This window comes from Lutra lutra, chromosome 8 (genome assembly GCF_902655055.1).
Source record: "Lutra lutra chromosome 8, mLutLut1.2, whole genome shotgun sequence".
Classification (NCBI taxonomy): domain Eukaryota; kingdom Metazoa; phylum Chordata; class Mammalia; order Carnivora; family Mustelidae; genus Lutra; species Lutra lutra.
The window spans coordinates 126,318,586-126,332,388 of record NC_062285.1 but is presented as its reverse complement, the minus strand read 5'-3'; the positions used below and the strand labels follow the sequence as shown (position 1 = coordinate 126,332,388).

The 13,803-nt window shown below is 41.2% G+C and overlaps 1 protein-coding gene across 12 annotated transcripts in view; it reads left to right on the top strand.

Moving 5' to 3' along the window:
- C8H12orf42 (chromosome 8 C12orf42 homolog) overlaps positions 1-13,465 on the top strand; it is a 162,336-nt gene extending 148,871 nt beyond the window's left edge. For 11 of the 12 annotated variants that reach the window (XM_047743206.1, XM_047743205.1, XM_047743209.1 and 8 more), the window contains 2 exons: positions 8,993-9,367; positions 12,841-13,465. In XM_047743206.1, coding sequence (XP_047599162.1) covers positions 8,993-9,367; positions 12,841-13,289 — 824 coding nt within the window. In that variant the 3' untranslated portion in view covers positions 13,290-13,465. Of the gene's footprint in view, positions 1-8,992; positions 9,368-12,840 lie in introns of those variants that run through there. The other variant, XR_007129657.1, reaches the window with a different exon arrangement.
- Positions 13,466-13,803: the final 338 nt, after the last annotated feature.

The window sequence follows — 13,803 nt, the reverse complement described above, 5'->3', positions numbered from 1 at the left end:
CATGAACAAAGACACAGCCATGGAACTCTTTAAAAATTGGTTCCACCTCCAATTTGGGCTTCCGGTGTTTTGAGATGAAGCTTGTTTGCCCTTTTTTTTATAAGGGACAATGCACTAGAGCCGGGATTGTGATTGTGATGAACTGAGCAATGTGGACTAATCCCAAAGGAGAGGGAAGGGAAGTCATTACTCTCAGACAAGTCTGCAGAAGGGGAGGATGGAGGTTGATGTGCACAATGGAGAAGAATAATGTAACACTGAAGAGCATCTATCAGAGGGGTGAGAGGTCCATTCAATTGTTTTTTCCAAGAGAAGTTTCTGAGTATGAACTTCCTGCCTAGTGTTTGAGAAACTGTGGAGAATGATTCAGAGATGGTACTTGCCCTCACAGAGCTTACATTCTAGCCAGAAAGATTGGCATAAACTTGTAAACAATTACTTATATAAAATATTATTGTAATATATTGAATAAAAATAAAGCAGAGTACAGAAGCATGATGGGGTCAGGAGGCTATTTGGAAATGAAATGGAGGAGTAAACTTCTTTGAGAAGCAGCTATCTTTTAGATTAAAAATAAAAAAATTTAAAGATTTTACTTATTCGTCTTGGAGTTCTTTTCTTTATGTAGATCTGAATTTATGACCTCTATTATTTTCCTACTCCTTGAGAAGTTGTTTTAACATTTCTTGTAAATAGTTCTGTAAATAATAAATTTTATTCACTTTTTAAAAAAATATTTTATTTATTTATTTGAGAGAGAAAGAGAGAGAATGAGTGGTGGGAGGGGAGAAGCAGGGAGAAGCAGACTCCTCGCTGAGCAGGGAGCTCAACTCAGGGCTTGATTCTGGGACCCTTGATCATGACCTGAGGTGGAGGCAGATGCTTAATTGACTGAGCTACCCAGGTGCCCCTCTCCACTTTTTTATTATTATTTGAGGAAGTATTTCTTCTTAAGTGTTGAAATATAATTTTGCTGGATATAGAACTTAGGTTGGTGTTTTTGTTTTTTTTTCTTCTGGTACTTTGTAAATATGTCATTCTACTCTCCTCTTGTTTGCAGTTTTGAATAAGAAAACCACTTTAATTCTTATCCTTATTCTTCTAAAAGGGGATCCCTGCCTTCTCTTTGTGTTTGTGTTTGGATTTCTGCAATTTGAACATGATATGCCTAGCATAATTTTTTTTTTCTTTTTGGTGTTCATCTTGCTTAATGTTCTTTGAGCAGCCTGGATCTATTGTTTGTGTCTGCCATTAATTTTGGAAAGTTCTCAACCATCATTACTTCAAATATTTCTTCTGCCTCATTCTCTCTCTTTTCTTCTTGCAAGAAGGATGTGTATGTTGTATCTTATAAAATTGTCCCACAGTATTTGTATGTTCTGCTTTGTTTTTTAAATTTCTTAATTTGAATTTTCCTCCATTCTTTTCTCTTTGCATTTTAGTTCAGAAGTCCTTTCTGACCTATCTTCATGCTCACTGATTCTTTCCTTGACCATGTTCAGTGTACTGATGAGCCCATTGAAGACATTATTCATTTCATTTCAGTATATTGTATTTATAGCATTTTTTATTGTATTTTTATTGTATTTCATTTTTAAATAAAAGCTGTATATATTTAAAGTGTACAATATGATGATTTGATATACACACACATATATAGTGAAATGATTACTACTATAAAGCTAATTAAAATGTCATCTCCTCACAGGGTGTGTGTGTGTGATGAGAGCACCAGAAATCTACTCTTTTAGCAGATTTCCAGGATTTGGTACAGTATTATTAACTATAGTTACTATGCCGCACATTAGATCTCTAGATTTATCTGTCCTATATAACCACAAGTTTGCTCCCTTTGACTAGCCTCCCATTTCCCCCGCCTCCTTGCCCCTGGTAACTTGTGTTCTGCTCTCTGCCTCTATGTGTTCAACTTTGTTGGATTCCACAGATAAGTGAAATCAAGTAGCATTTCTTTTTGTTTCTTTTAGTTTCCATCTCTCTGCTTACCTTACTTATGTACTCTTTCTTATGTACTTTCTCTATTAGAGCCCTTAGCATATTAATCATAGTTATTTTATTTATTTATTTCTATTTTTATTTTTTAGATTTTATTTATTTGTCAGAGAGAGAGAGGGAGAGAGAGCGAGCACAGGCAGACAGAATGGCAGGCAGAGGCAGAGGGAGAAGCAGGCTCCCTGCTGAGCAAGGAGCCCAATGTGGGACTCGATCCCAGGACGCTGGGATCATGACCTGAGCCGAAGGCAGCTGTTCAGCCAACTGAGCCACCCAGGCGTCCCAATCATAGTTATTTTAAATTCCTTCTCTGATAATTCCAACATCAGTGTCAGATCTGAGTCTGGTTCTTAGGCTTTGCTTTGTCTCTTCAACTGTGTTTCTTCTTGCCTTTTGGTATGTCTCATAATGTTTTGTTGAAGACCAAGCTGGATGTATGAAAATATAGGAACTGAGATAAACAGATCCTTGTGGTAGGGGGTATTGATATGAATCTGGCTAGGTGTTGGGTTGTGTTTAATGTTTGTTGTAGCTGTCGGTGTCAGAAGCTTCATATTTCCTGCATGTTCCCTCACTATTCTTCCTCAGAGTGAGTCTTTGTCTTCAGCTCTTTCAGCTATAGTATACTAGAGACCTGATGGTATGATGATAAGGTGTGGGTGGGGAGAAGCATTTTATGATCTTATTATTAAACCTCAGTCTTTTAGGAAGTCTGTGTTTCTGGGCTGTGACATTCACACATATTTATTTTCTTTTACCTCCCTTATGTGAGACAAGATGGCTAAATGGGGCTGTAGTGGGATAAATGCCCTTCCCTGGGCTGAGATAAGTCTCTGGTATGTCTTTGCTATGGAGAATGCTCTGGGCATATTTTGCAATGACTATTCTTCCCTTTTATGCATCAGAATTGTAAAAGAATCTTTCTCATGTCCTCAGCTTGAGGTGGTTCTTCTGGGGTGGGGTGCTGTGAGTGGGATTCTTCTAAGGCAAAACCCACTGAACTGTAGAGACCCCCTAAAACTGCGCCATCAGGAGGTTCTCACTTTTAAGCTACTCTACACTTAGCCTCCAACAATTCATCAAAATTACCATTTAAATGATCCTACCAGTTTACGGCTTCAGAGGCTTCTACTCTAGGTAAACAGACCTTGATCTGAATCTTTGGATTCACCTGTCTCCAGATTGTTGGGTGCCAGTTTGTCCTGTGAACTCAGTTCTCTGAAGGGTCCAAGTAAAGTTGTTGATTTTTAGCTTGTTTAGCTCCATCTTGTTGCAAGGATAGGAATGTCAATTTCCAAACTGTTTCCATGTTGGAGCTGCAACTGGAAGTCCATTTCTTATATTTTCCTCCATTTTTGTTACCATTATCCCCATTTTACAGATGAGACAGATCCAACACAGACTCTCTAGCTCATAACTGCTATATAAAACTACCAGGCACATCCAAGTTACATTACCACTCACTTGTATGACTGCCAAGTGCCTTCTGACTGGCTTCCATTCTTGTCCCCTTCTGCCCACTTTTCCTTAGAGAGTTTTACAAAGGTATGTGCTACTGTCATCACTCATCTATGTGAAAGCTTCAGTAGCTTTCCATTGCACCTTGTGCAGTCCCCCAACCCCTCCTGCCCCTTTGCTTCAGCTCACTTCTGTTCAGCCACTGAGGCTAGCACTCTTGGGAACACAACTCAGTACTTGTCATGCTGAAATGCTCTTTTCCCTACTCCTGAACAACAAAGTCCTTTTCAGTCTTTGGGTCAGTCTCAGAGTCAATGTTACCTTCATGGGTCTCTACCTATATTTCTCTGTCTCGGCCCCTTGAATTTTCACCGACTTCACTTACCACAGTTTGTAACTGCTTAGTTGTGACCTGTTTTTGGCATCTTCCCCAGGAGCTTGCAAGCTCCATGAAGGCAGGGGTCACATTTGACTTAGTCTACTGGCCCCCAGAGCTAAATGCAGGGCAAAACACGTTAGTAGGCATTCGAGAAATATTTTTGAATAAATAAAATGAGGCAAACCCCAGATGGATGGAAAAGATATTATTTTCCACTTGAGTCCTTATTGCTGAAAGAGGTCATTCAGGAGCTATGGAGGGAGACTGGAAGGAACATTTTCTTTTCTTTTTAAAAGATTTTTACTTATTTGACAGAGAGAGAAACAATGAGAGAGGAAGCACAAGCAGGGGGACTGGGAGAGGGAGAAGCAGGCTTCCTGCAAGGAGCAGGGAGCCTGATGCGGGCTCAATCCCAGGACCCTGGGATCATGACCTGAGCTGAAGGCAGACGCTTAACAATTGAGCCACCCAGGCACCCCAGAAGGAACATTTTCAATAACAACAACAACAATAGTAACAGGGAAGCCTTGCTGAGTACTTCCTGTGTGCCAGGAAGTATACTCTGGCACACAGGAAGTGTGCCACACAGTGTGGCACACAGGAACTGCATTTGAACCTCATCATGTAGGTATTATGATTATTGCCACTTTATGAATGAGAAAACTAAGACAGAGAGCAGTTGAATGACTTGGTCCTAGTAACACAGCCAGGAAGGGGGTAAGAGAGATTTGGTCCAAGGAGTCTGGGTGCAGAACTTGTACACTTGGTCTTAAAGCTCTACCACTGCTCAAGGCTTAATGCATTACAGCCTCCTCTGTAAACTCAACCCCATTTGCTTTCAGTTGACTCTCACTCCACAGCTAGGAGAAATGGTGTGAAGGGGCAGATTCCATTTAACTCCACGGTGTGGCTTAAGAATCTTTTTAAAGAGTATATTGTTGGAGTTTTCAGCATTAATTAAAGACATATTTAAGGGTTGTATTTTATTTTCTATGAAGGAGATGACATCAGTTAGTTTTAGCTCCTATTTGTGCCAACAGTCAAGGACAAAATGAGCTTTGGGAAATTAATCATCTTTGGATTTTATTCCCCTTCTAGGATAGTTGCCTCTGGTCCTCCCATAACATGAACATGCTAGCTAGAAGCCCAGGAAAGCAAAAAGAGGATGGGGATACACACACATAGGAGTTATATATTAAGGAAAGTTGCTGGGCATGGATGCAAAGGCCTGTGGCACCATGCCTGCTGATATTGTAGAGAGGCTGAAAGTGCAGGAGCTAAATGACTAGAAAATGAATAAAATGAATAAATCAGAATCTGTCATGACTTATCATGAACTATTTTGCTGCTCAAAAGAAAGATAAATTGCTTCTGTGGAAGACATTCAGCACTGAGGCTTATTTTATTGTACCTTGAAATCTCCTGTCTGCCACAATATTACTTCCAATGAAATTAGCAGCAGATGGAAGACCTGAGTGGCAAGATGACAGGCGGAGTCGCCTACACATGAAAAGAACTTGCAAAACTGGGATAATGGGAAGAATTTTTTAGCAAACAACACACCACAAAGCAAGGGCCTCAACTAGTGAGAAAAGTTGAAGGGGTGGCTGGGGAAGCCTTGACAATGTGGGCTTTCATGGGAGCGAATTCCAGTTATGGGGCCATAGCCAGGTGCCCTTTCTTCTTCGGCACATCAGAAGCCCAGCTGATAGCATTGACTACGGCCCAAAGCATGGACCCTAGGACAATGTCAGATCTGTGACCAGGTGCCACTGCTTGTTAGTTGTTATTGTGCACACTTCTGTCCCACTCTTCATCAAACCCAGTGCCCATAGTTTGCTCTGGCAATGCTGGGATTGATTGCGCAGTAAAAAAAACAAAACTCCCTCAAAATAAGATGTAGGTCCCCACCCCAACTTCTGTGATGCTTGGTGAGTGGGGTGGAGAAGGTGTTTACTTGCTGACTTCAGTTTTCTCCTCAGAAAAATGAGGATGCCAAAGGACTATTGTCAGTCTCAAGGGAGATTACTGATGGGAAAAGAAATAAGATGTAAAGGAGTGTACAAGCTGTAAAGTGATACAGAATGCCATTTTCCGAAATGAAGACTTGTCCACAGAGAGATAATACTCTGAGGAGAAAGACACCTTTGACTTCATGCTTCAGCATGTTCATGATTGCTTGGACTAACTCATAGTTATAACAGTACCTGAAATTTCTAGTGAGTGAATTAGACACATGAAAGTTTCCCTGCTCACTAGTTATAATCCCCATGGGGCTTATGAAGCACAGGTCCTGGGGTCCTGGGACCACATATCTGTATTTTTCAAAGCATGCTGGTTATTCACTAATGCACAGACAGGATTGAAAAATACTTCATTAGATTCAAGGGATGGCTGACCTGACAGAGTCCTTGACTTGAAATCATGAGCAGTGGATTTTGGCTCAAGTTCTGTTACTATTTTGGTGGGGAAATTTGAAAACTTAAAAAAAAAAAAAAGACTGGAAACAATTGGAGATTGCAAAATGTCCTTCCATTTGCCACAGTCTTTTTTGTTTGTTTGTTTGTTTAATGTTAAAACAACTGGTTGTTCTATTCAATTCAGACAACCTGGAAATTGTATCAGAGAGGAAACTTGAAATTCACTCTGGTGTCCACGAGAGGCTCCGCATTGCTATGCTGAAGTCCATTTTGCTATAAATCAGCTGGTCAATTTAGTCTCAAAATGATCCATTCTGCTGACCTGAGTAACATTTTGTCACTAGAGTAGTACCTAGTATCTGATAGGAGCTCAGTAAATATTGGTTGAATAATGAAATAAGTATAGTCACCACCTGTCCCAACACCATACAAGGAGGCTTTAATAATTATTTCCCATATATAGTATTACATATATCCATGTGTATAATATGTTTATTATATTGCAAATACAATGTTACTTATTTGCTCTTCTAATAAGCAAGGAAATCTCTGTTGCAGAGGTAGTGAGATTCAGGTTCCTAGAGGCATTTTTTAAAAAAAGATATTATTTACTTGAGAGAAAGAGAGAGAGTATGAACAGGAAGAGGGGCAGTGGGAGAGGGAGAAGCAGACTCCCTGCAGAACAAGAAGCCAGATGCAGGACTCAGTCCCAGGACTCCGGGATCATGACCTGAGCTGAAGGCAGACGTTTAACTGACTGAGCCGCCCAAGCACCCCATAGATTCCTAGAGGTATCTAAGCAGAGGTGGATAGTGAAGGTGGTGGGGTTCAGCCCCAGGAGATCTATAAGATCTCTTTCAACTCCCAACTTTTAGGATGTGAAGGTGTGTAAAGTGTCTTCGAAACTTCCATCCTGCTCTTGACAATAAAACAAGGGCAGATAAAATGCCGCTGGTTCTAGTGCTATAAAATTTCCTTTGGGAGTAAGAGTCCCAGAGCTACTGTTTTGAAAGATTCCAGATATTGCTTTGCATTTCGGAAAGCCTGATGTATTTGCATACCGTTCGAATTCTGGGCTTTAAGATGAAATGAGGCAATCAATTAAATATAAATAAAAGTTCAGTCTTCCTAAAGTGTTGGAGGTAGACAAGACTTCTGGAACTCTAAAATTTGCTTATGCACAAAGCTTGCACATGCATCCCCATGGTGCCCAGCTGAATATTTATAAAATCAGATTCTGAGATGAAGATGGTATGAAGGGAAGCAAATGATACTGTGACTTTTACAGGGCTGGCCATAGGCCAAAGATGCAAATTGATGGCCTGTGGTGATTCAGAGAGCAGATGTGTTTTGTGGAGTCCACGCTGTGTTTTTTAAAAAATTGAATGAGTTACCACCATTGAAAAATTATAAGTTTTTATATATATAAAATATATATTTCTGTTTCTCCTGAAAAGCCAGAAAAATCTGTCTACACTGGGACCACCTGCCCTCATGGCAACATAAGGCATGGTCTGAGAAGTGGCTGGCCCCAGTTGACAAGACATAGACTCCCAGGGTACCCCTCCTTGGCCTTTTCTCTCATTTCTGCTATCCGCAACCCCTCCAGAGGCATTTGCTTTGATTCCTCCTTTTGCAAACAAGGCTGTGGTTTAGGAGGAATGTGTCCTGGTACCCAACATGGCCAGCATCCTCTTTGCCCCATGCCCACAACTTGCTAAGACTTGTTGTGTCCTGGCACCATTTCTGCCACACAGTAGAACTCATGCAATAGACTCCCTTTCCCCTTCCCATTCCACACTTCCCACCTCCTGGTTTTTCCTTTTTTCTACTTTCTACTCCCCAAATCCGAACATCTTTTTTTTTTTTTTCTTTTTTTCCCCAGTATGAAAAGGGCTGCTGTTAATAACTGCTCTGGGACAATTGGAACTATTGTGGATACCTGTTTCCTAGCACTGCTGTAATAAAGAATCACAAATGGGATGGCTTAAAACCAAATTGTTTTCTCCCAGTTCTGGCAGCCAGAAGTCAGAAATCCAGGTGTCAAGGATTGGCGCCTTCTGGAGGTTCTGATGGAGAATTCCTTTCATGCCCTTTTTTGAGCTGCTGGTTATTGCTGTAATCCTTGGCATAGCTTGGCTTGGAAATCCCACACTGCCATCCCCGCTTCCGTCATCATGTGGTGTTCTTCCTTTCTTCCTGTGCACCCCTGTCTGTTTCTCCTTCTGATAAGGATGCTCATCATATTGGATTAAGGCCTCACTCTAACAACCTCAACTTGATTATACCTGCAAAGACCCTATTTCTAACTAAGGTCACATTCACAGGTGCAGAGGGTTGGGACTTCAACGTATCTTCTTGGGGGACACAATTCAACCCGTTAGCTTCAAACCAGCTTTCTGACCTATGAAATGGAGTAAATGATAGCATCTGTTAGTTATAGTTTATGTGAGGACTGATTGACCAACCTGTCTAGCCCTTCACACAGTGCTTCCAACAGAAGCATGTTCAGCCTCTTGCTTCCCTTACTATGTCTTTACCCTCCTCACCTTCTCCCACTTTGGTACCCAGGTTCTTGGCTTATCACTTCTGTTTTCTCAGTATAGAAATATGAAACAAATAACCCATATATTGCCTGATTTCATCCTTCTTACCATTAGTTTCGAAGGTAATATTGAAGTGCATTCTTTTAAACTAATACGTTTGCCTTTTTCCGTGTCTCCAGGAAAGATTCAGACTCCAGGAGCATGTAAAAGCCTGCTTTGTGCCCACCCGCACACCGTCCTGAGGTCTCCAGTTTCAAGTGCAGCTTCTTTGGAAGAAGAGAGCCATGCAGAAGCCAGTTCCTCCCAGACACCATCCGGTAAATGTGATGAGGCCCTACTGATCTTCACCATCAGACGAGAAATTAAGAGAGCCAGAGCAGCACCTAAAGAGGCCTGGAAGAGTCCAGTTTTGGCAAAGAACATGACAAAAAAGCCTATTAGATCCCACTCAGTCACTCCTTTGGACCTGGAGGCTGCAGGCACGCACATCAGTAGGCATGCAAGACTTCAGAACCGGCCCTCCTACAATTCCAGGGGAGATTCTGCCCCACTGGGTAAGGATTACTTTGTGGTCCTTGCTTTTTCTTTTTTTCTTTTTAAATTAATTAGCTTATTTTAGAGAGAGGCAGAAATAGCACAAGTGGGAGGAGCAGAGAGAGAGAATCTCAAGTAGACTCCACACTGAGCGCAGAGCCAGATGTGACCTTGAGATCATGACCCCAGTTGAAACCAAGAGTCAGATGCTTAACCAACTACCACCCATGCCCTGACTTTGTGGTTCTTAATTCTTTCTCTCTTCAGTTGGTCACACTTTGTTTTTAGCTTCATGTAAACAGTAAAATTACTGACTCAATGGCAGATCCTGTTCTAGAAGGTTCTATAAGAGCTGTATCAGTCATTCTTGAATGGAAGTCTACTTGTTGCCAAGTTACTGTATTGGAGAAGAGAGCAAGTGTGATTTGATGACAAGTAATGTGGTGATTCAGGTATTGCACCAGAAAATAATGATAATGACAGTTATTGCTCACATATCAGTCCAGCCCTCATTTAATTAGCTCTCACCATGGGCCATACACTGTGCTGAGTATTTCACATTATTTCCTGAAACCCTCCCATAATACCTTTAGGCAGGTCATGTCATTATCCCTATTTTACAGGTAAGAAAACTGTGAATTCATAGCACAGGATAACGTATATGTTGACAAAGTTTCTCAAAATTGCTCATAGGAGGAATGAGTAAAAATAAGAAAATGGGCCAGAAGGAATGAGCTTTGAAACCAAGGACACCTAGGCTCAAATCTACCTTCTCCCGTTTCTGTTCTGTAGCCATGATCAGTCTTGTACATTTTCTTTGAGCTCAATATTTTCATCTGCAAACTAACAACAATTACTGCTTTGAAGGGATGTGGTAATTAGAGGATTGATGTAAATGAACTTCATTGAACACAGCAGGGACCAAACAGGAATGGGGTGATGGTGGTGGTGTTTATGGTGCCGTTGTTCAGACTGGAGGTAAGAAAATGTGAGGGAACAGTTGATATTCCAGATGCTCTAGAATTGTCATGTAGAAGGATGAGATTAATTTTACATAACTTTTTTTTTGAAACTTTTTTGGGTAGATTTCACTTCATAGGTTTATGAAGTTTGTTGGAATGGGCCAACAGAAGAAAGAGACAGATTTTTACTCAATACAAAGGAGAATTTTCTTTGAACTAGAGGATAATGTCCTGTTTGGACTAGAAGTGGCAAAGGAGGGTCTGGTAGACCCTCATTCAGAAAGACACTCATTCAGAGATCACTTCATTCTAGGAAGCTGGCTTGAGGATGGGATGCTGAGGGCGCTGGTTCATCAACTTTTTTTTTTTTTTTTTTGTCTTACTATGTGTAACGTGATGTGCTAAAATCTGGACATACATCTTCAGTTTTGATCCATATGGCCATCCTCTGAGACAGGAATTGCCATTTTCTCATGCTTTAGATGCAGAATCTGAAGGTCAGGGAGATTCTGTAACTTTAGGGCTAGAGCCAGGATTCAAGCCCTCTGTTTCGACTCCAGGTCAGAGTATACCGATACTGATTTCAAACATGACGATAACAACTCTTGGGTATTGAGAACTTACTATTTACTAGATGTTCTACTTTTAGGCATGGCCCTCTCTCAGACACTTAACTAGTTTGCTTTTTCACTTCCTTCAAGTCTTTATTGAAATTGTTACTTATGTGTGCATTATTTTTCTACTTTGGATTTATTACCAGCTGACACTCCCTCTGTTCTTCATTTGCTTCTTTAGTCATCCACTTTCCCATCCCCAACCCCTTCCCCCAAAACAAGAATGTAAGCTCTTGTAAGTGCAAGGATATTGCCTGTTTTATGCTGCTCTGGATTTCCAGTGTCTAGAATACTGGCAGATATATAACAGACAAATTTTAATGAATGAATAAATGAACGAACAAACTTAATCCTATTAGTGACCTTGTGAAGTAGGTAATACAATCCTCATGGTTCAGGTAAGGACAAAGAGGCTTAGGCCAGGTGATGTGCCAGGATTTGAATCTACGATGGTCTGACACCAAAGCCTTGTTGATTCCATTACATCACAATCCCTAAGAGAGTTACAAAATGCATCATTACCGAATTGCATTCAGGGAAGGAATTCCTATTCTTTGTTTACGACAGAAACCCGACCTGTCTTAACCTGTCTAGGTTTTATTCTGTTGCTCCAAATTCCAGAACCACATCCATGTTCTCTTATGGAATTCCCTTGCACTGATTATTGAGAGCAATGAATTGGTCATCTGCAATGGCTGCAAATCCAAATCAGCAAATATCTATCAAGCATCTAGTTTTCAGAAAGTAGTGTGTCCGGCATTCTGAAAGCTCTTACTTTATGGAGATATTGAAATGCCATTCCACTTTTATTTCCAGAAAATAATTTTTATACTGAAAAATCAAAGTCACTAAAAGTTTTCCAGTGTTTGCTTTGGGTATGATGAGTATGTAGTGAGAGATGCCTGATACATATCAGGCACAGTATGTAATGAGCTAATTGAATTGCCTAGATATAGACTGGCTGTTTGACACAGGTACCATGCATTTTTAATTTCATGCATATTTTTTTAAAGGTGAATGCTCCTGTAGGTTGCTCCAAATATCCTATATATTTACATGCTATTCAAAGCCCTTTAAAACTTGTGCAAAGTGATTTAAAGCACATACATTGTCTTAATTTACTACGGAAGAATTAGACTTTATGTAGGTCAATGGGTAGAATTTCTCGGGGAAAATCTATGTATAAGGTAATTATACATATATGTACATATACATATATATATACACACAGGTACTATATATATATTCTTTAACAGTATTGACTGTATTGTAAAAATCCTCAGCTTTGACATAAAAATTATTCGACTGGGCAATTAAAGAAAAAGGACAAATTAGTTATTAGTATTAGTGTATATGTATGTGTTGTATAGGTCTGGACCATATTAACTCCCTGATTGTTTTAATTTTCAGCTGGTTGAAACTTCTAATAAAACTTATAGAATATTGCCTCTTGGGTGTTTAAATTATCAGTTGGAAGTCTACATGGGCTGTGGATCTGTTTGCTTTGCCTGCTCTCTAATTCCACTAAATTTTCCACTCAAACTTTTCCCTCATTTAGAATTTGTGGTCCTATTTTCGTCACCAATTCTGTTTCCCTCCTCTCTTGAGCTGTTTTGAACAACTTTCCTTGAAATAAAAAGTGTTATGAGGAGTCTGTAAAAATGATTTTTTTTTTGGAGGGGGTGCTTTTAAACAACAGGAAAGGAATAAATATCATTTTATTTGCTTAAGGCAATGCCGGGGAAGCATGCAAAGAGAATGTTTGGGGCCTCTCTCTCTCTTTCTCTCAGCACGTTACAAATGTTGATTTCTTCAACATCCAGTTATCAGCAGAGATTTTCTGAAAGTCGCGGCAGGGCGGCAGGGCGGGTGAATTCCGCACACTTCAGGGCCACTCCTCCCTTGTCTGTCTTCCAGGTCCCGCTGCGAGGCCTTCCACCGCCATCGGCCTCTGCAGGAAAAGCCAGACCCCCTCGGCTTCGTCGGGTGTTTCCCGGAGTTCCTCGGAGCTGGAGATGGAGGACAGGAAGGCAGCCCCAGTAGGAGTTCAGGCGGACCCCCGTCGCCAAAGCCGGCCCCGGGGCGCGCCCCTAAGTCCGGCTGGAGGAGGCGCAGTTGCCATGGCACCAGAGATGCTCCCCAAGCATCCTCATCCCCCGGAGAAAAGGGGGCCCAGGGCGGACGCCTCTCTTCACGGCAATCTGGCAGGAGCTCCCCTTCCTCTGCGGGCCGGTGCTCCCACCCATCTCCCCTCAAAGAAGTTAATCAAGGTTCGCTCTTCTCCCTCTGCCCGCCCACCCCAGCGTTTCCATACGGTTTGTTCACAGACCCCTCCTAGGCCGGGGGTGGGGGTGGGGGGGCGGTGAATGCTCACTTACATTGACCGCTGCGAGGGAATTGTCCGCGGATGCTGCCCATCTTCAAATCAATGCCTGCCCAGAACAACAGAAAAGGCCTCAGATGTACTGGTTTCCACAGAACCATTGTTAGGCTTTTGTGAAGCAGTTTTGAACCTAATAAATAATGTCAAAAGTCTCTATCGCAGCCAAAAATGTTCCTTTTGAAGCATTTCTAATAGTATTTTTGTTCTGCGGTGTCTCCCAGTGTCACAAAGAATTTGTGCCTCACAATGGGGATGGGGTACATCGCGTGCCACTTTGCAATGTGCCCGCAGGGATTGGACCCCTCTTTGTTTTGCTCTCACAGGTAAGCGGTTTCATTTGCCAACTTGAGCTTTGGTTTAAGGATGTTTTCTAAGGGCCTTTTGAGTCTCTAAACAGAGGTTTGGAAAACATAATTGAATGTCTGTAATTTAATAGTTAACATGAAATTTGATTACTCCTGATGTGCCTAGGGGAATTCTTCAGACTGTATTAGAGT